The sequence below is a fragment of the Cajanus cajan genome, chromosome 2 (assembly GCF_000230855.2).
Source record: "Cajanus cajan strain Asha chromosome 2, NIPB_CcT2T_4, whole genome shotgun sequence".
Lineage (NCBI taxonomy): Eukaryota > Viridiplantae > Streptophyta > Magnoliopsida > Fabales > Fabaceae > Cajanus > Cajanus cajan.
The window spans coordinates 81,721,695-81,741,816 of record NC_138518.1 but is presented as its reverse complement, the minus strand read 5'-3'; the positions used below and the strand labels follow the sequence as shown (position 1 = coordinate 81,741,816).

The 20,122-nt window shown below is 34.7% G+C and overlaps 4 protein-coding genes across 6 annotated transcripts; 3 read left to right on the top strand and 1 right to left on the bottom strand.

Annotated features, from left to right (window-relative positions):
• The first annotated feature begins 1,034 nt into the window (after window positions 1-1,034).
• LOC109799863 (uncharacterized) lies at window positions 1,035-4,907 on the top strand. Of its 2 annotated transcripts, XM_020360514.3 has the most exons (11): window positions 1,035-1,186; window positions 1,280-1,488; window positions 1,582-1,670; window positions 1,773-1,829; window positions 1,977-2,085; window positions 2,186-2,287; window positions 2,416-2,480; window positions 3,112-3,215; window positions 3,350-3,414; window positions 3,727-3,781; window positions 4,535-4,907. In XM_020360514.3, exons 1-11 carry the CDS (start codon window positions 1,108-1,110, stop codon window positions 4,693-4,695), a joined length of 1,095 nt encoding a protein of 364 aa, XP_020216103.1. In that variant the 5' UTR covers window positions 1,035-1,107; the 3' UTR covers window positions 4,696-4,907. The 2 variants fall into 2 exon arrangements, with proteins under 2 accessions (XP_020216103.1, XP_020216096.1); XM_020360507.3 differs by having other exon boundaries at window positions 1,041-1,488.
• A 3,985-nt stretch (window positions 4,908-8,892) lies between these two features.
• On the top strand, window positions 8,893-15,157 carry LOC109799820 (uncharacterized). Of its 2 annotated transcripts, none has more exons than XM_020360458.3 (10): window positions 8,893-9,298; window positions 9,393-9,436; window positions 9,543-9,678; window positions 9,816-9,942; window positions 10,573-11,174; window positions 11,972-12,254; window positions 12,343-12,619; window positions 13,249-13,410; window positions 13,784-14,242; window positions 14,590-15,157. In XM_020360458.3, exons 1-10 carry the CDS (start codon window positions 9,124-9,126, stop codon window positions 14,875-14,877), a joined length of 2,553 nt encoding a protein of 850 aa, XP_020216047.2. In that variant the 5' UTR covers window positions 8,893-9,123; the 3' UTR covers window positions 14,878-15,157. The 2 variants fall into 2 exon arrangements, with proteins under 2 accessions (XP_020216047.2, XP_020216055.2); XM_020360466.3 differs by having other exon boundaries at window positions 8,895-9,298; window positions 13,252-13,410.
• Window positions 15,158-16,309: 1,152 nt separating this feature from the next.
• Window positions 16,310-17,446, top strand: LOC109799897 (Adenine nucleotide alpha hydrolases-like superfamily protein). Its single transcript, XM_020360547.3, has one exon. The coding sequence runs from the start codon at window positions 16,483-16,485 to the stop codon at window positions 17,104-17,106; it is 624 nt and encodes a 207-aa protein (XP_020216136.1). The 5' UTR covers window positions 16,310-16,482; the 3' UTR covers window positions 17,107-17,446.
• Window positions 17,447-17,819: 373 nt separating this feature from the next.
• On the bottom strand, window positions 17,820-19,029 carry LOC109802208 (F-box protein At3g07870). Its single transcript, XM_020363464.3, has one exon. The coding sequence runs from the start codon at window positions 18,969-18,971 to the stop codon at window positions 17,820-17,822; it is 1,152 nt and encodes a 383-aa protein (XP_020219053.2). The 5' UTR covers window positions 18,972-19,029.
• Between the last annotated feature and the right edge of the window lie 1,093 nt (window positions 19,030-20,122).

Genomic DNA, 20,122 nt, shown 5'->3' with positions numbered 1-20,122 from the left:
TTATTTGCATAAAATTTACTTTTTAATCTTTACATTTTGAAATTACTCATTCAAGTCTTTACATAAGTTAACTTTTTTATTTGTAGTTATCATCAACTTTTTTCTTCTCTTCTTTTTCCTTGTCAACACCCCTTCCTCCTTTTATTTATGTGTTTTGTTTCTTTGAAATTCTCTATGATTATAATTGGCCTTAAACCTTAAACTTTATATCATAATCTTGGGATCATAGAGTTCATACATGCTTAATACAAGATAATGTAATTTACAAGTAACAATTATATCAACATTTTATAAAATGATATAGAACTATTGATTATTTTAATCTCACTACATGACACATTTTAGAATACTATAGATTAAACATTTTTTGCATCATTTTAATCTTTCTATGTTAAATACTTGGATACTTGTATCACTGTTGTGTGAGAACTTTTTTATTTTATTCTTTATAATCATCTTGCATGTAACTTTGTTATTTACAAGTTCTCTAGCATTATTAAAAATCCAAAATTGATTATGTAAACTTGTTGAATTTTGTTTTAACATATGTTAAAGTGCAAACAATTTTAAAATAATAAAAATTTCTTCACCCATCACCTCCAAACACAATTCTTGCAATAGATGTATGGTGAAAGCATTTTGTAACCTAGAAAATTATTCATCAAGACTAAAACAATGTAGCATATCTTTGTTATTATAAGGATTGATAACAAAAATTGTGACTCTCAAATTACTTTATTTTAACCCAAAAGTATATTTAACTTTATCCACAATGAAAATTATTTTGTGTAATAGAATTTAAAAGAAACCAAAGTTACACAAAAGGAGATTAATAGACAATTGAAAAATAAATATTACACTCATTCTTATTTATAAAACTTAATTTAAAATAATAATTTATTTTTTTATATATAAAAACTTGATTATCAGTGATTGATCTATAAATTATTTTTAGATTAAACAATAAACATTCTCCAAGTCTCCAACAATTGCCAAACTAGCCTATACCAATAGGCTCAAAACGTTTATTTTCAATTCAAATTAGCTTACCCCCTTCTCTCTCTCTCACACACACACAACACATCTTATCTCCACTTGTATACATGTATGGTGAAGTTAGAGGCAATGTCCGGCGTTCCTCTCTTCAACCTCGCTCCTAACCTCACCGTTTCCAGGCTCTGCTTAGGTTACCTTTCCAACCCATTCAATTCAATTCAATTCAACGCTTCATTTCACTCACACACCACACACCACACACCACACACCACACTTGTGGCAGGAACCATGACTTTCGGCGAGCAGAACACGCTCGCCGAGTCCTTTCGCCTTCTCGACCACGCCTTCCACGCCGGCATCAACTTCTTCGACTCCGCCGAAATGTATCCCGTCCCTCAGCGCGCTCCCACGTGCGGCGCCAGCGAGGAGTACCTCGCCCGTTGGATTGCGCAGCGAAATATCCCAAGGGACCGCCTCGTAATCGCCACTAAGGTTCTCTTCTCTTCGCTGTGCAATTTGCATCTTGCATTCTCTCTTTTCTTTCGCTCAACTTCTTCTTAATTTTGTTTCTTATCTCATTACTAGGTTGCTGGACCTTCCGCCCAGATGACTTGGATTCGAGGAGGTCCTACATGTTTGGATGCTGCTAATATCACTCAAGCCATTGATAATAGGTTTGTTAATTACTCTCTTAACTCTTTCGAATTTCACGTCATTCTCTACTTTTTTATATCTAGTAATAAAATATGATGGCTTTTGTTGTTGAATTTATGCAGTTTGTTGCGGATGCAAATGGATTACATTGATCTTTATCAAATTCATTGGCCTGATCGGTTTGTATGTTTTTTCCAGTTTAAGTTTTTGGATATTTGTTTACATTGCTTTCTGGTTATTACTTGTTGGTCGGCTTTCTTGTTTCAGTCCATATGAATGTGCATAGATGGGTCTTAACCCTTGAAATGTTACCCCAATCCTTGTAGATATGTTCCGATGTTTGGAGAAACTGAGTATGACCCAGTCCGACAATACTCTTCTATTAGTATTGAAGAACAACTTGAAGCTCTCAGCACAGCTGTGAAAGCTGGGAAGGCAAGTGGTGGTGTTGAATAGTATCATTTGTCAAGCTGTCACTATCGTAATTCCTGAATCATGATCTGTGAGTATTAAAATGAAAGCATTTTCTTTTCAGATCAGATACATTGGTCTTAGTAATGAAACACCATATGGCTTGATGAAGTTTATTCACATTGCTGAAAAGTATGCTTCACACCTGAAGATAGTGTCTCTGCAGGTTTTATCACTTACTACTGATCAACTCCTGCTGTATTTTTTGTTTTGTTCGTGGAACCCTCACACTCAGCACTACAATTTCCTCTATGGAAGTTTACTTCTGACACTTTTTCTTCTGTTTAGTGACAGAATTCATATAGCCTGCTGTGCAGAACTTTTGATTCTGCAATGGCTGAATGCTGCCATCAGGAGAGGTATTTAATATTATTGTTATATATAAAATCATTTATGTACCTTTACCCAGCAACTGTCTTTTGGGGTGATTCATAACATGTTATGATTGGTATCAAAGCCTCTAGGATTAAGCGATCTAGAGTTTGATCTTTGTTAAACTTGACCCTATTTTTCTAGAAGGTAGGGTGGGCTAGTGCTTTGTCCACTCGTTAAGCCTAAAAGTTGCGAAGGGGGACATGTTATGTATAAAATCATTTATGCATCTTCAACCCAACAACTTGGGTTTCTAGGATGGTTCGTTCATAGCAATTATTAAAACACAAGTTTGGTAATGTTTGATTTGGGGCTTCCTGAAAGAAGCCTATCCAAGATGTATTCTGAGAAGCTTTTACTCATTGATATACAACGTTGCACGTTTGAGGACATAATTGAGAAGGCATAATGGATTAAACATTATCATTCAGATTTATATTATATAAATCAGCTTTAATACAAACAGTGGTAAAATTCCATGTAATTTAGATGGATGGAACGATGGAAGCTTAATGCATGAAAATTTCTTTTTAACTTTTACTACATTTGTTGGCCTAAATTATTTCACTGCATTTTCAGTGAAAGCCTCGTTGATGGTTAATTAATTTCTCTTTTCAGTATTAGCTTTTTGGCCTACAGCCCCCTGGCAATGGGTATACTCTCAGGGAAATATTTTTCAGCAGATGGTGGTCCAACAAATGCTCGTTTAAATCTTTTTAAAGGTTAATTTGATATATGTTTTGTTTCATCAAGCATTTTCACCTCTTGCCTTCCTTTTCAACATGAAGGAAGAAATGAAAAAATAAATGTTTCTGGTATGTATGAGTTTATCCAACTGATACAATTGTTATTATAGGCAAGTATTCAGAAGGAGAATCTAGATACAACTTGTCCAACAAAGTCATAAAGGCAGCTACCATGGTAAGTGAATTGTCATCAACATTGTTGCCAAGATAATATTTTGATTAGCTTATTGGAATCTGAATGTTACATTTCCCTAGTTTTCTAAAACACATTTTTGCATGTTTTGATTAGCATATATAATTTTTTTTCTTAATTTAAGAGCATGTGATGTAGTTTGAACAAGGAAATTTTTTTAATTTGATGCTATAGTTTATCATAGGTGTACATGGTTGGACAATGTTAATTAGAATCTCCTGTTCCTATTTATTTTTTATGTTTAGTGTTAACTAATTTTAATCTCCATATCCGTATATTTCTTCCCTTCTGCAGGAATACCTAAATATTGCAAAAACATATGGTCTTCATCCTGTATCTCTGGCTATAGGTTTGATAATCTTTTCCTAGATCCTTCATGTGCAACCTCACCCCCTTATATATTTGTGTGGTTTGCGGTAGGGGTAGGGGTAGGGTATCTTAGTTATTTGCATGACTTCCAACGCATCAGATACTAAATCATATGGCGGGTCAATCATATTGGTTGATAGTTGATACCATTCACAATTACAAGGAGGGGTTGCTAATACCTAAAGTAGTTTGGTAGCTGCGCTTTAACTGATTTTGCTTTTTTCTAGTTTCATGCATATGTTTTAAGTGAATTCATAGGTAATCAATAACACTGCTTATGTAGAATTCCATAATTCCATAATGGGCAGTCTGTTGACTGTCAATAGTAATGCTGATAAAAATTTGGTTAATGGGGATAAGTCATGCCTTCAAAGTTGGAGTTTTCGCTCCTTCGCTGCTTAATGATATTGGGTGCCGCACATTGGGTTCTCCTTCTAAATAAACAAGAATGTTACGGTTTCTTAAACTTATTATTTTAAAAGGAAGCCAAAAAATGGTTAATTTACTAAATTTAGTTGTATCATAGCTTAGCTGAAGATAGTTAACGATGCACTTGCATAATGCAATTTTATCCATCATTCGCAATTGGCTCGTGCTTTTCTCACTTTCTTTCAAACATCCATTGTTAGAGGTTGTGAAATTGTGGCACACTAGTTTATCTATTTTTTTTGCGTATCAGATTTCCTTTTCTATTTTACCCTTATTTATTTTCCTGTTCTTTTGTTTTGACCAGCCTTTGTTTTGCGACACCCCCTTGTTGCTAGTGTTATTTTTGGAGTTACCAAATCATGGCAGCTTCAGGAGGTTCTAAATGCATGCAAGATCGAGCTCACATCGGAAGTAATTGAAGAAATTAACAAGGTTCATTCAAGGTTTCCAAATCCATGCCCCTGATGGATGCAAATAATTAACTATGATGTGTCTATCTATATTTTCCAGGGATTAACTCTTTTCCACAAATAGTAATGGTTTTGAGCTTAGGGTGAATAATTGTCCCGTTACAAAAAACATCAAACAGGTAGTTTGGTTTGCAGTCCGCTGATAACTGATTAAATTGAATACTGTTGAAGCTTAATAAGATGAAATCATGATGATTGAAAAGTATACTTCATGTTTAAGACTCAAATGATGCTGCAATTATGTCATTATAATAAGAGGCAGATTATAGCACCCATAATACAAGACTTAATTCGCGACCAGAAAATAGAGAAGGCATAATATAAAAAGAGAGCATCATTGAGTGAGAGTGATACTATGCTTTAAACAAATTTTTAAGTATACGCAATAACTATGATAAATAATAGTATCAATCATTGATGTATTCTTGGTGAACCAATGCTCTTGTGGGTCTCACTTTTACTCCTGTGCCACGTATTTGAAACCCACATCCGATTATTCAATGAACATAGTACCAAACCTGTCTTCATTTGGTTTAACAACCATATTTTCGTAGATTTTTAAATCTTTTTTGCTTACAGAATATTGCTTAGGTTATTTGCATCTATACGCTACTATGTCTCGATGCATTTAGACTTGAAAATTAGAAAGCGAAAGTATTTATAAGAATATGTCTTGTTCGCATAGCCTGTGACCTAAACGCATATCTCGTTTTTAACTGGAATTGAATACCCTTTGCCAATATAATGTCTATTAAGACAATCTAAATTTAAATTAAGAGGTGAATAAAAAAAATGAAATTAAAAGGAAGATTCGAGCTTTTAGGGTTAGTTTGGGAGAACTAATGTAAGAGATAATAGAAAACTTATGAGGTGTCTTAGAGTTTATAAGTTAAAATGTGAGAGTTGGAGAGTTAAAAGTTGGTTAATTGGATTGGAAGTGTTTTATCATATTAATAGATTAATTATTAGCTGAAAAATGAAAAATGAAATAAATGACATATAATTATTTAATTATAGCTTTAATTAAGGGAACCATGAGTGTAGAAACATATAATTTATAAGGAGTTTATTTATTATGTATAATTTTAATATTTGAATTTATTTACAATAATTTATATTATAAAGGAACGATGATACGATGAGTAAAATATAAAAATTTATTTGTTCAACAAGAATAGATTGTGATACTTTGTTCTTTTTTCTACTATATATCTTTTCTCCGAGATTATTTTGTATGTATGTATGTGTATAAGTTTATAGTTAGGTATGTAATATGAATGTCTTTTGGACATGGTAAATATTTATGCGTTAATTCCTATATAATTTTATATTAATACAAATGCATTGATTATAAGATGGATTCTATGATGGATAACCATCTTAAGTGGTTTAACATGTATGAAAATTATCTTTTGGATTAATATATCATTCACACTTTTATGCTGTATCATTTACACCCAATTATTTTTGTCTCCTTTTCTTCCTAGCCATTGCCATAGACTACCATGAAGACGATTTTTGATAGTGGTGCTAGTTTTTTTTCTCTCTTTTTTTTTCTTCTTCATCTTTTTCATCCCTTTTTCCATGAGTGTGGATTTGTTGTGATGCACAGTGCAAGCCTATCATGACATTATGGAGGCACATAAGTTCATATCTACCACGAGACAATAGAGAACGGGCAACTATGAATCAACAAAGGCACAAGTGTTTGAATTTTTCATTATGAGCACAAATCTGCCACAATTAAGAAGTTACGACTTATGATGACCATGGATCTACTACAACAGAGAAGTTACGATGACCATGGGTCTATTGCAACAAAGAAGTTACAAAGGTTGTGGATGAAAATATACAAGATAAAACTCTCTTTTTTTCATATGTAGTCAGGGTGGCACAAAGGTGAACATAGAGAAAGGGAACAAGTAGATAATGAAGGTGGAGGAGCGCAACACTTTCAATGACATGTAGCGACTAGAGACAAAGATCAATGTGGCAACAATGCAAGCTCAAACACTCGTTTCACTTCCAGAGCCTATTGTGCAACATGGAGATACAAAGGCATAGGTCAAATTGTTGATGACATTGGTAGCGAACAAATGAGGCCTAAAGGGATGGAGGAAGGGAGTTTGAAAAAAAAAATCAGTATAAAGGGTACATGGTATAACTATGTAGCTTAGATAAATTTAGTGGTGAATAATTGTGGTCCATTGTAAACCACCTATTACACTGATCTACTCTAGCTCTTATTTGATTATAATATCAATTTGTGTATGTAAATTGAAATTTAACATACGTATCTTTCATCTTCAGTACTCCAATGACCTTTTAATACAACTTCAAAAATATGGATGTGTGCAATTGAAAACTTCCTAAAATTGGTTTAGGACTCTTATTTAAATTAAGATTGATAATACCCTGACTTAGGATAAGACCCCAACTATTATCCTTTATCCACATATATTTTATCTACCAAATAATATTTGTTTATCAAAAATAAAGGAAAAAAGTATTAGTCTTTAAAATATTAATTCAACAAGTCCTTAATTGAAAGAAACATTAGTTTATTTTGAAACTATGAAGCTAGGAATGACAAGTAAACTTATACATGCGGGTAATGTTCAAATTCGTTTCGACTTTTATAGAAAATAATCGATTTGATCGTGCATAAATATAAGCAATACTTGATTTATTAAATCAAGTACAATGACAAAAATGTGTATATATTTACTCACCCTACATTAAGTACTTGCGAATTGTAACAAAAAAAATAAAAGTTTACAAATTTAATAATATAAAATAATTTTCTCACAATAGAAGACTTGCACCCAATCTTGCACCCTCAAAATAGACCAAACATAACTGAAACCCTTTACTACAACTATCAAAGTGGATAATTTAGTCTAACTCATCACGGGTTGAGTAATAAGTGAATCAATCCAATTTGACTTGGCATACCATATTGGTGGATTAAATGAATTTACTCACTTACATTATATATATATTAAACTTTATAAAAAAATACACATTATAGTTTTATATTGTATAATTACAACCGTGTTAATAATTAGATAAATAAAATAAAAATCAACCACAACTAACTTAATCAATCTATAATATTAAATAATAACAAAGTTATTCCATAAAATATTGACAAATAATATCAAACTAATACTAATTATCATAATTCATAACTAGTATATACAAAATTTAGTCAATTATATAAATATATAATTACATAAATTAACATTTAAAAATCTTAAAAATGAAATAAAAATAAAATGCATACTAGGTGGGTCAACTCGTGAATCAACCACTTTTGTTAGATCGCATTATAAGTGAGTCAAGTTAAAATTCTCCTATATAAAATGAGCCAAAAAATTTTGGCCCCAACTTGACTCAAATTCATAGTGGGTCGAATTGATTTATGGATTCCAACTCAATTTGACAATTTTATGTTTTATATATCTATTTAATTCATTTTATAATCTTGACTATATTGATGATGTGTTAAACATATTAAAATATAGAATAATTATTAACTTTTAATTATTTTAATAATTCATATATTTAATATTTTCTATAAATAAATATATTAAATTTTATCAAAATTATTTGATATATATTTATTTTAATTATATGGTAATTTTTTTATGAAATAATTATACTTATGAAATTTACATATTGAAACCGTGTAACATAGAAAGTAAAATACTATATATTATTAAATATCGGTATCTCTAATTTATTTCATTCCTTTTTCTAAGCGAAAGTCCAACACTCATATAATCTATAATTTGATTTTTTTATAATTAAAATATATAATTCTTTTGTATTTCATCAAATGCCTTTTTAAAAAGTTAAAGAATTACATCTAGTAGTATTAAAAAAAAAAATTACATCTGGTTGTAACTTCATTTTTAAGTGGAGTCTAGCTAGTTATTGATTAAGAAACATGCTAACAACTTTAAAAACTATAGTAATCAGATTAAATGAACTAATTATATTTTATTAAGAATAATAAATACTGGTATCACTCCTTTAAATAACGTTAGAAATTAATTAATATATTTATAGATACGCCCACTCCCATAAAATTAATCAATGTTAATGCACTAAGCAGAAACAAATACCATATTTACAATGATGATGATGATTTTCGCAAATTGATTAATGGTTATTTTCCAGGGAAAAAAAGAAAAAAACACGAAAAACTCCGAAGAGAAAAGGAGGGTTTTGTGACGTTTCGTCTCTCTTTCCGTTTTGGTGTAAATCATAGATAGAGAGAGAAAGTGAGTGTGAGTGTGTGAGAGAGAGAGAGAGAGAGAGAGAGAAAACGCGCGGAGGCAGAGATACTTTCATCGCGGCGGAACCCTAGCGAGGAGAGCGGTGGGGGCGGCGGCAGATCGGAGCGCGAGCGAGGAGGATGAGCGGCAAAGGCGGCGGTGGGGGCCACAAGGGTGGGATTCCTCCGGCGAGTCGGAAGATGGTTCAGAGCCTGAAGGAGATAGTTAGCAACATCCCTGACCACGAGATCTACGCCACCCTCAAGGACTGTAACATGGACCCTAACGAAGCCGTTAGTCGCCTCCTCTCTCAAGGTACAACACTGCACTAGGGTTTTTCAATTCAATCACTCCTTTTCCTTCCTTCGCACGTGCCTACTCTCGCGTAACTTCGTTTCTCTTCCTGCAGATCCTTTTCACGAGGTCAAGAGCAAGCGAGAGAAGAAGAAAGAGGTGCGTCTCGAGTTGCGTTCAGTTCAGTTCGTTTTTTTTGTTTTTTACTATTTTGCTTTTGATGCTCACTGGCGAGGTTTTATGCTTCTTTTTTGTTGTTATTCAGAGCAAGGACCCGACGGATTCCAGGTCTCGTGGAATAACCAATACGTCTAGTCGCGGCGGCGGCGGCGGCGGTACTAGGGCTGGTGCTGACCGCTATGTTGGACGTGGTGGTGCAACTCAATTCAGTAGCAGTGGTGGTAAGTGGATGCTGGTTTCTATTTTTGAATTATGTTTTGATTAATTGTTTTTGGTATAATATAATACTACTCTGGACTATATAAAGTTTATGTATGTATTGTTGTTGTCATGATGATCACATATGTTTGGAGGTCAGATTCTGGTCTCCTGCAGGGAAAGACTGCATTCAAAAAGGAAAATGGAACGCCTGCTTATGGAGCTTCTACCACTACTGCATCTAGCGCATTGGACAACAATGTAAGCAGGCAACTACCATCCTACAGGTATCTTTTTCTTCAACAATTTTTGTGCACAATTGGAGTTAAGGAAACTCTTGTGGTTATGACTTGTAATCTGTTTGTGAATTAGTAATGGTTATCATGGAGAGAACATAAATCTGGCCACCTTTGTTTACAGTGGAGTTTAATTTTATTCATTTACCAGGTGTTGGTGGTGGTGTTTATTGTGGTTCCTTCAGTTTTTTCTATAAAGCAAGTTGGCTGTTAAAACATCTAACTTTTGCAAGCTATTTTCAGTGTAGATTCACTTTTATTCTTTTCTCCAATGGTTGATTCATTTTGTATTGTTTATTCACTGGATTACTTTGTCTTGTGGCATGGACTTTATAACTTGGCAAATAAATGCCCATTTATGTCTTCCAAAGATATATAAGACACCAAACTGATTACAATATCCTCTATTTAAAAGTTTAAAAATATTTTAAATTTATATTGGTCCTCCAAAGATATAGGGTAACATTAAATTGTCATTCAAAGTGTGCCAAAGTTAGTGTTTACACATTTTGTCTTTTTCGTTTTTCCCAAAACAAAATTATGCCTGTAATCACTTGGATACTGAACACAATTTAAGTAAGCTAAGATGGTGCATCTCATTAATGTTCAAAACTGTTGCAGTGATTCTGTCCGTGTCTGTGATGGACTATCTTCATCACAACAAGGTGGATTGCAATCTGCATGGGGGGTGAGCCCAGGTCAAGTATCAATGGCTGACATTGTCAGGATGGGTAGGCCACAGGCCAAGGCATCCATGCCTAACTCCTCTCTCCACAGTGGTAACCATCAGAATGTTTATGCACCCCCAGCTGCTTCACAACACAATTTGCATTCATTGCAAGGTTATGCTTCCAAGGTGTCAGAGACAAATAATGACCAAGGCTTTGCTATTAACTCCAATGTTGAACAGAATGATGAATGGCCATCTATTGAGCACCAACCAACTGTTTGTGTATCCTCAGTTGTGGATGATCATCCAACATCTGAGTACCATACAAACTCATCTAACTCTGGTGAAGCTAATCAGCAGCTGCAGACCCATGTAAATGAATTTGTAGCTGAAGATGACCCTGTTGAGAATTCAGACAATGTTGGGTCTGCTTCTATATCTGCTAAAAGTATATCTGAAGAAAATCCTGAAAGTACATCTGTTTTTGATGGTAGCTTGTACAAGGACATAAATTCCTACCAACCTCATTGGCACCCTTTCGAAAATAGTGAAGGTGACTAGGATTCTTATTAGTTTGCAACTATGCATGTCTTGTATCATTTTTTATATTGAACATGTATGTATTACATAAAATTTGTTCACGATAAGTACTCGTAAAAAAAGAATTTGGGAGGCAAAATAAATCAAATTTCTAGCATTTCCAGAAGTGAAGTTAGATCAAAGGGCTTCTAAAGTTGTTTTCAACTTGTGAAAGAAGTTTGATTTATTTTACCTCATTTTATTTTCCTATTAGTGCTATTGAGAAGTTTATACAAACTGGGTCTTAATTATTTGAGTGATGGTGTCAGTACTTCCATATAAAAATGCTTTGAAATTGTGCAGTTTTCATGTTGCTATCTCTGTTGCCTGTGTATTTGTTGATTTGATCTTAATATTATATATGCTATTGCTAGATTCGGTCTTAAAATTACACATGCTATTGCTAGATTTGACTAGAATCATGTAAGTCATTAAAATAGCATCACGAGAGATTATTGTAATATCCATTTGACAAGTCAATGTCAATCCAAGTGTTCATCATTGTTATTGTTATTTTGTTATTATTACTATTATTATTGTTGTTGTTGTTATTATTATTATTATTATTATTATTTTCTTTCTCATCCTTTATACCCGGAGTGGTTTAAAAGGAAATATTGTATTACTAATATAGTTATGTGCCTGTGAATGATCTCTAATGGTTTAGAAAGCATTATTATAATACTATTATTTGAAGTTCATGACTATATCAAACATATTCCTACATACTTATGGTTTCTAAGTCCTACTTTTGTAACATCTTCCTTTCAGCTGAAGGTGGTGTTTCATCAGTGGCTGCAAACTTGGAGCAATTAAATTTAAACACAAATGATCAGGAGACAGAACATGAGGAGGAAAATTCTTCTGTAGTAATTCCAAATCATTTACAACTTCATTCCCCGGAATGCTTAAATCTGAGCTTTGGAAGTTTTGGATCTGCAAATGACGCTTCCCTTTCTGGATCTGGCCCATATGCATCTAGGCCCTTGAAAAGTAACTTGGAGGATACATCTGGAGCAACTGATGTTGCAACAATTGGGTCCTCAGAGGCTAGGCATGTGTTTAGATAAAAGTATAATACTTTGCTGCAATGTTCTGGTCATTCCTAGTTTACTTAGGTTTGTGTTTCATTTTTCTTGCAGAAATCCTGACTATTATGGGGATGAGCATCTTACTACTACCTCGGACGGGAATTTAGCTCACATTACTGGTGTGGATGCTGGGACTTATGAGCATTCCTCCATTTCACAATCAGAGGCTTTGAAATCTGAACCCCCTGAAACTGCTCAGGAAAACCAATATTCATTTCCTTCTTCTTCACACGAGTTTACTTATGAAAATGCCCAACCAGATGTTGCATACCCTCATTCACAGACAAGCTCGCAGATACAGAACCTTTCCCCCTTCTCTAGTGTAATGGTAATGCATAGAATTCTTGGATCTTTGGATTTCCTATATACAACATATTTCACTGCTGGGACTTGTATTGGGTTTTTTAAGTTAATTTGAGTTGGTTCTAACTTCTAAAATGATTTGAGATCTTGTGTTAAAACTAGGGGATGGTCAGTGCTATGCTTCTATTCATTCCTTTGAGAATAAATATTGCTTATTCTCTCTGAACAAAAGAACTTGTGGGTAGACTACAGGTTTATTGTAAAAAGTACTTTTTGAATGGCCAATTTTTAAGTATATTTTATGATGGAATTGTGAATTGGGCATATAAATGCCTCCACTTGGATATTCCATTCTTATTGCTGGGTTGGTGTATTAGCTTTCTAGCACAGGTATAGCTGAGTTTGAATTTCAATCCACGTTGCTAATAAACAAACTTGTATGACGTGAACTTTACCCTTGTTATAAAATGTAATATTTTTTTTTTCTAGAAAACTAGAATATGGTGAAGGATCATTCATTGCTATAATGTAGTACAGTTATACCAAGTAAAAAAACTGATATTACTGTAGTTTTTTTTTTATTTTCAATATTTTCATATTAATATTACCTAGCTATTCTGTAATCTGCATCAAACTTAAAGTTCTGTTTTTTAGCAGGCTTATACTAATTCTTTGCCCAGTGCACTGTTGGCTTCAACTGTTCAAACAGCAAGGGAGGATATCCCATACTCACCCTTCCCTGCAACACAATCAATGCCTGCAAAATATAGCAACATTGCTTCTTCAATCGGTGGTCCCGCTATAACCATGTCAGAGGTGCATTTCTGCTCTAGCTTATTATAGTTCTTTTATGTACAAGTTTTGAGTCAGGTTGAATCATATTTCATAAATAAATATAGGATTACAGCTTACAGTGTCTGATTATATTTTGGGGCTGCAGTTTTATACTGATATTCTTGTCAGTAATAAGCACTAGTGAAACATTTCTGTTAATAATAAGCACCCAAATACTTGCATATTAAGTCAAATCTCCTGCTGCCAAGTCTGTGATACTTTTGATGTTGACAAGCACTTTTGAGGGTGTAGGATATTAGAAAACAGAGGATAGACTAAAAACAGATATATAAAGTTTAATGTTATATTTGTAACTTGATTTTATTGTTTTTTAATTTTATTTTTCAACATGTAGGCTCTAAGAGCAAACAACATTTCCACGCCTCAACCTAATCCACAAGCTCTGCCTGGTGCCAATGTTGCCACTGGACCTGCACTTCCTCAACACCTTGCTGTGCATCCCTATTCCCAGCCTACTCTTCCTCTGGGACATTTTGCTAATATGATTAGCTATCCATTTTTGCCCCAGAGCTATACCTATATGCCATCAGCATTTCAGCAGGCTTTTGCTGGAAATAACACATACCACCAATCTCTGGCAGCCATGCTTCCGCAATATAAAAATAGCATTTCTGTCAGTAGTTTGCCTCAATCTGCCCCTGTTGCATCTGGATATGGTTATGGAAGTTCAACCAGCATTCCTGGAGGAAATTATCCTTTGAATCCACCTGCTGCGCCTACTAGTACAACTATTGGATATGATGTTATAAACTCTCAGTACAAGGACAACAATCATATGATTTCACTACAGCAGGTAGAAAGATCTTCATGTGAATGCACTTTTAACTGCCTTTTGTTTCCCAAGTACAATTTCTTCTCTTAGGACAATCATTTTTGGTGTCATCGGTGGTGTGTCCTTTACAAAATGGAGTTATTATTTTTTTTTTTATTTTATATTTATGCTTGTGAAAAATTATGGTTCTTTTAAAGGCAAAAGGTTTATGATGTGTCCCACGATTACTTTTGTTGTTAACAAATTACAAAAAAAAAAAAAATTGTTGATTGAATTACGTACAGGGTGAGAAAATGAGTAGAGAATGGTGCCACTGTTTAATTATTTTAAGAAGGGATGGGCTGATTTTTTTTGTTTTCTTGTGTTAGAATGAGAATTCTCCCATGTGGGTTCATGGACCTAGCTCTCGAACAATGTCTGCAGTTCCTCCCAGCACGTATTACAGCTTCCAGGGACAGAATCAACAACCAGGGGGATTTCGGCAAAATCAACAGCCTTCACAGCATTTTGAATCCCTTGGTTACCCTAATATCTATCATTCTCAGACTGGGATTTCTCTGGAACATCAGCAGCAGAATCCCAGGGAAGGATCCCTTGCTGGTTCTCAAAGCCAACCACCTAAGCAGTCCCAACAAATATGGCAAAACAGCTACTAATCCTATTCACCTCCCAGTTTTTAAGGGTCTTGATGCGAGTTTGAAAGTGACCAACCGGTCGCAGGCATTTCCGCGGTCTAATAATTTAATGTACCATTGTTTGGTCCCCAAGAGACCATATATGGCCGCCGCCCTGTGCTAAGTTGTATTCTATATAATTATGCTCGTATGTTTAACTTAGGTATTAAGTGTGCTAATTTGGTGTACAACGTACAGTACCCTTTTTTTTTTTCAACATTCTTCTCATCCCTTGTTATAGTGGAAAGTTTCTTGGATGCTACCTCAGATTTTTCTTCTTTTATATGCATTTAATAGTAATTGTCCCTCGCCTTGTATTACTGTCTGTTCCACGAAATTATGGATTTTCAGCTGGAAAAAAAAGGCAAAATTCTGGTTCCTCTTCTTTAAGTTTGCATTTTTCCATTCATCATGCTTTTTTCTCCCTTTGTTTTGTGCATTCAAATATTCACGAGATTATGGGTTACCAGCTGGAAATAAAGGTCAATCTTGGCTTATTTATTTTCTTAATAATGGTTAGAGAAGTCATTCTTAGTTTTCCATCCAATTGCTAAATATCTAATTATCCTGAAAAGATCTCGCTTCACATTTAAGTTGGAGAAATCCTTGATTAGGTTTTGATGAATCGACTGAATCACTATGCTAGAATATTCCTCACGGGCATTCAGTATATCAATAATCAATATGTATCCAATCTATAGAATACTCCTCACAAAGGGTATTTAACTTTACAAAGAAAAAAAACTACTATTTCTTATTTTGAGACAGAATTTTAAAAAACAGCGCTATATATAACCTGTCCTGTGATTGATTTACCAATCTGAAAAATCCAAAGATTGTGTCATTAAGGAACTGCTCTTTCCACAATGACACAACACGATTCATCACGAGTAAGCATTAACAATCTCTAGATCCTCGCCACTGACGATCGTGGCACTTGCTCAGCCAAGATTGGAGTTGCCTTGTGGACTGTGATATATTGTTTACAAGTCTCCGAAGAAAGGAACCAGGGCTCCAATATTTGCAAATTTTATCGGACACTTTAGAAAAATGACGGTGTTCCAAAAAAAGCAAAGAATTAAGTTATGATATTTTATAACTCGTTATTCAAATTATTATTAGTTAGACAAATTTATTTGGTTGACAAGAGTGTGTGAATATATATATATTTTTTAATTTTGGTATCGAGTTCAGTTTCGATAAATCAAAATGAGAAATTCGTTCGGTCTCTTAGTTTTTAAATAACTATCAATATTGACGTAAAAAATATTAAATATAAATAAATTGGTATTGTGTAATTAGGAAGTATTGACATGATACAATAATAAAATATAAATGAATGAAAAAGAGAAATAATTTAAAAGAATGACGACCTGTATATACTTAAATTCAAAAAATAATAACAAGATTGCATGGAGGTTTGACCGAGTCTGAAGGACGGTGTTTGAGTTTGAGCCGAAAGATAGGATAGAAAAAAACAAAAAAAGCAGCAAAATTGGAAGCTAACAATTCCCATCTGTTGCCGTCGAAAAGCATGAGCGTGTCCCATTATATCCCCTCTCTCTAGCTCTCTCTCTGGGCGGCGACATGGTGCAGGGCATGGCCAGCAACCGCAACGGCCACGCGCAGACCTCCCGCAAGGTCCTGGTGGTCGCCGACCCCACGCGCGAGTCCGCTGGCGCCCTCCAGTACGCCCTCTCCCACGCCGTGGTGGAGCAGGACGAGCTCATCCTCCTCCACGTCGATAACCCCACCTCCTGGCGCAACACCATCTCCACCTTCCTCAAGATGCCCTCCCTCGGCTCCTCCGCCACCGCCTCCCTCGACCTCGCCCCCCCTCCCCCCGACGGCGACGGCGTCGACTTTCTTGAGGAGATGAAGCTCGCCTGCCGTGCCTCCCAGCCCAATATGAAGGTCCACGCCTTGAGGGTCGACACCGATGGCCGTGACAGGGCCTCCACCATCCTCTCCCACAGCAAAAGCCATGGCGTTGAGCTCATCATCATTGGCCAGAAGCGCAGCATTTCCTCTGCCCTGTTGGGCTACAAGCGCCCTTCTGGTGCCTCCATGAAAGGCATCAAAGCCATTGACACCGCTGAGTTTCTCATTCAGAACAGCTTCTGCACCTGCGTTAGCGTTCAGAGGAAAGGTCAAAATGGTGGCTTTGTTCTCAATTCTAAAACCCACCGAAATTTCTGGCTCTTGGCCTAATACATTTCTCATCATTTTCCCTATTTTTAGATTTAGGACTCACTTTTAGATAGCCATCATATATCTATCATGCATCACCCACTTGCATGCGCATTAACTTTTTCTAAAATCAACCTCTGCGTCGCATAATCATTTGAGTGCTTATGATTATTCATGTCTATCTGAAGATTATTCTAGATTTACTGAAATTGGTAATATTTCCCATCTTTGTTTTACCAATGGTGAGAAACACATGGATGTTATCCCGGTGGGACTTGTATCTTTCAAGTGTGACATTTTTTGAGATTATCTGGAAACTACCCATCATAGTTCTAATTTCTGAAGGACAAATTTTGTTCAATTATTTGCCCCGGATCTTTGTCAGATTTTTACTACCACGCTCTCATTGTAAAAAATGTATCATAGAAGCTGACATAACAAAACAATTCATGTTTTATTTAATCTGAATTTTGAATATAACAGAAACATTGTGGCTCTGTCAGCTCTGAGAAAGAAGGTAGTAAAAAGAAAAATAATTACTTAAAACTACTTTTTTTATGTTATAGAACACGATCCATGGATAGTATTTGTACTCGTGTAGAGCATCTTACTATATCAGAAAATTCATCTGCAAGATAAAAGGGTTAAACTAAACGATTGCGTTCACAACCATAGTGCATACAACCTAAAGAAGTAAGACTATTCAAATCTCCAATCTTCATTACACAATGTCTTCAATCGATGCTTAACTTGTTGATGTTACTGATGAACAAATCATGCGATGAGAATCCTTCGTTTTCAACGGGACCATCTTCCTCCACAACCACATTTCCACCGTATGAAGTGTCGAATTTCCATTTCCCTACATGATTGAAGACGTTATAGGAAAATTCAGCTCCAAAATCATCTTCGGGAAGCAAAGCTATGGTTCCACTAACACTATGTATTACCTTATCCGTTGACATAAGAATTTCATTTTTAAAAATACCAACTGGACGCTCTAATCTCGAAAACATTCCTATCGTCTGTAACTTCCACCAACACTCTATACCTTCGTACTTATCATAAAAACCCCACAAATCTAAGCGTTGTGCCATAGTTTCAGTTTCTGAGCAAATAATAACTGCAACTAAATCCTTGTACACTACAAGTTTCTTATGAACTTCAGCACAATCCTTAACAAAGCAAGGCAACTCAATCTTCCTTATCACATTGTTGCATGTATTAAAAGAAATAATCATTTCGTGACTAACCTTGTCACTTACCTCCATAGCAACCCAAAACAAAGTTTCCTCCAATGTCACACTATTCTCAGTCCAAAACAAACATCCATTCACAGTTACACTCTCATTATTATTACCAAATTTGATTTCTCTCCACAACCCTGTACGTTGAGAGTACTTTTCCGCTCGAAGAGCACAAATTTTGGAGAGAGAATCATCCAAGCATGCATTGTTTGTGTCCTCAAAAGAGTGAACCCTTACCACATGATAATCACTGTCAATGTTGTTGAAATAGAAGCCTATGAGACAATGTGGTGGCACATTATAAGTTAGCAAAGCGTTTTGTGGCTCTAGGATCCGTTTGGTTTGCCTTGTAGCTGGGTTCCAAAGAAAAATGGTGGAGTCTGGGTCCAAAGAATAATGAATGATGCAAAGTAAACCGTTACATGAACCCACCATCTTAAAATCCATGCCAGAATCTGTGACTCTTGGAATGTGAAGTTGTTTGAGCTTTTTTCTTTTGACATCTAGCAGAAATAGGTGATGACCCCGGGTATTGTGATTCCAGTGAAAGCGATCGAGGATTAGAAGTGGGTCTCTTCGGGTGGAGCGAAGAAAATGTTTTGAGATGAAGGACTTGAAACAGGTAAATAAGGACTTCATTGATGGACTTTTGAGAATGTCTGTGAATGTTTCTTCTCGTTCTAATGAACTAGGAAGAACTTTTCTCCACATTTAGAATAGTTGGGTTCCAAAAATGAGAAGAAATATTTTATTTGTTTGAATTTTAGGTTTTGAATTATAATAATCAGCATATTGAAATGTAAATGAGCATTGAAATCGAAAGGGTAGAATGTGCTGCATAATCGAAGAGGCAATTTAGAATTTCGGGGCAGTCTTGGAATGTGTCAAATTGCTAATTGGTGAGTTTGATTTAATTTGATAAATGATGGTGCCTTGGTGGAAGTGGAACAGATTTTTATATCAATTGGGGAAATAGAGAGAACCTGACTGATCTTCGAATGAGGGATATGATGCCTTACAAGTTAACCAATATTCAGTTAAGATGAAAATGGAAATTAATGATAATCATCCGCTTCAATACTATAAATTCAATTTTTTTTTAGATAAAAGTTTAGGTGAGAAATTTTCTTTTGTTAAAAATGAAATAAATTCCATATGCCCTCTGTTCCTCTTGCAGTTAAGTATCTCTTTTTCATATATTTGATAATATGCATAAATAAATAAATATATATATATATATATTAATGAGATCTATATTAAATATAAATATATATTACCAAAATAAATTCTAATTATAATTAAAGAACAACACCAATTAATATAAGGAATTTAACTTAAGTTTTGTAAAAAAAAATACTTGATTTAAAGAAATTTTTACAGCTAAACTTTTATTTAATTGTGACTATATTGATTCTAATATTTTTTTCTCTACTTTTATTTAATCCATTCTGATTTGAATTTCGGTTTTTTTTTTTATTCATGCGGGGCTAAAAGCCCAAGAAAAAACTAACAAAAGATTAGAAAACTAGCAATCACGAAGAAATGTTACACCAGACTCATCTGCAAATAAAAAGGAAACACTCCACAACGGGGGAGAATCGAATATGTGAACCCCTTCTGGCAGAGAGAGCCCTCTCTTGGCAAAACAGTCTGCTACCTGATTAGCCTCCCTTAAAATATGAGTACACTCAATAGTGTTAAAGTCTTCAGCCATCTTCACCACTTGATTGGTCAAACCGTAACAGGGGTGAAATCTAGGACATCCTATATTTAAAAGGTTTTTTTTGACT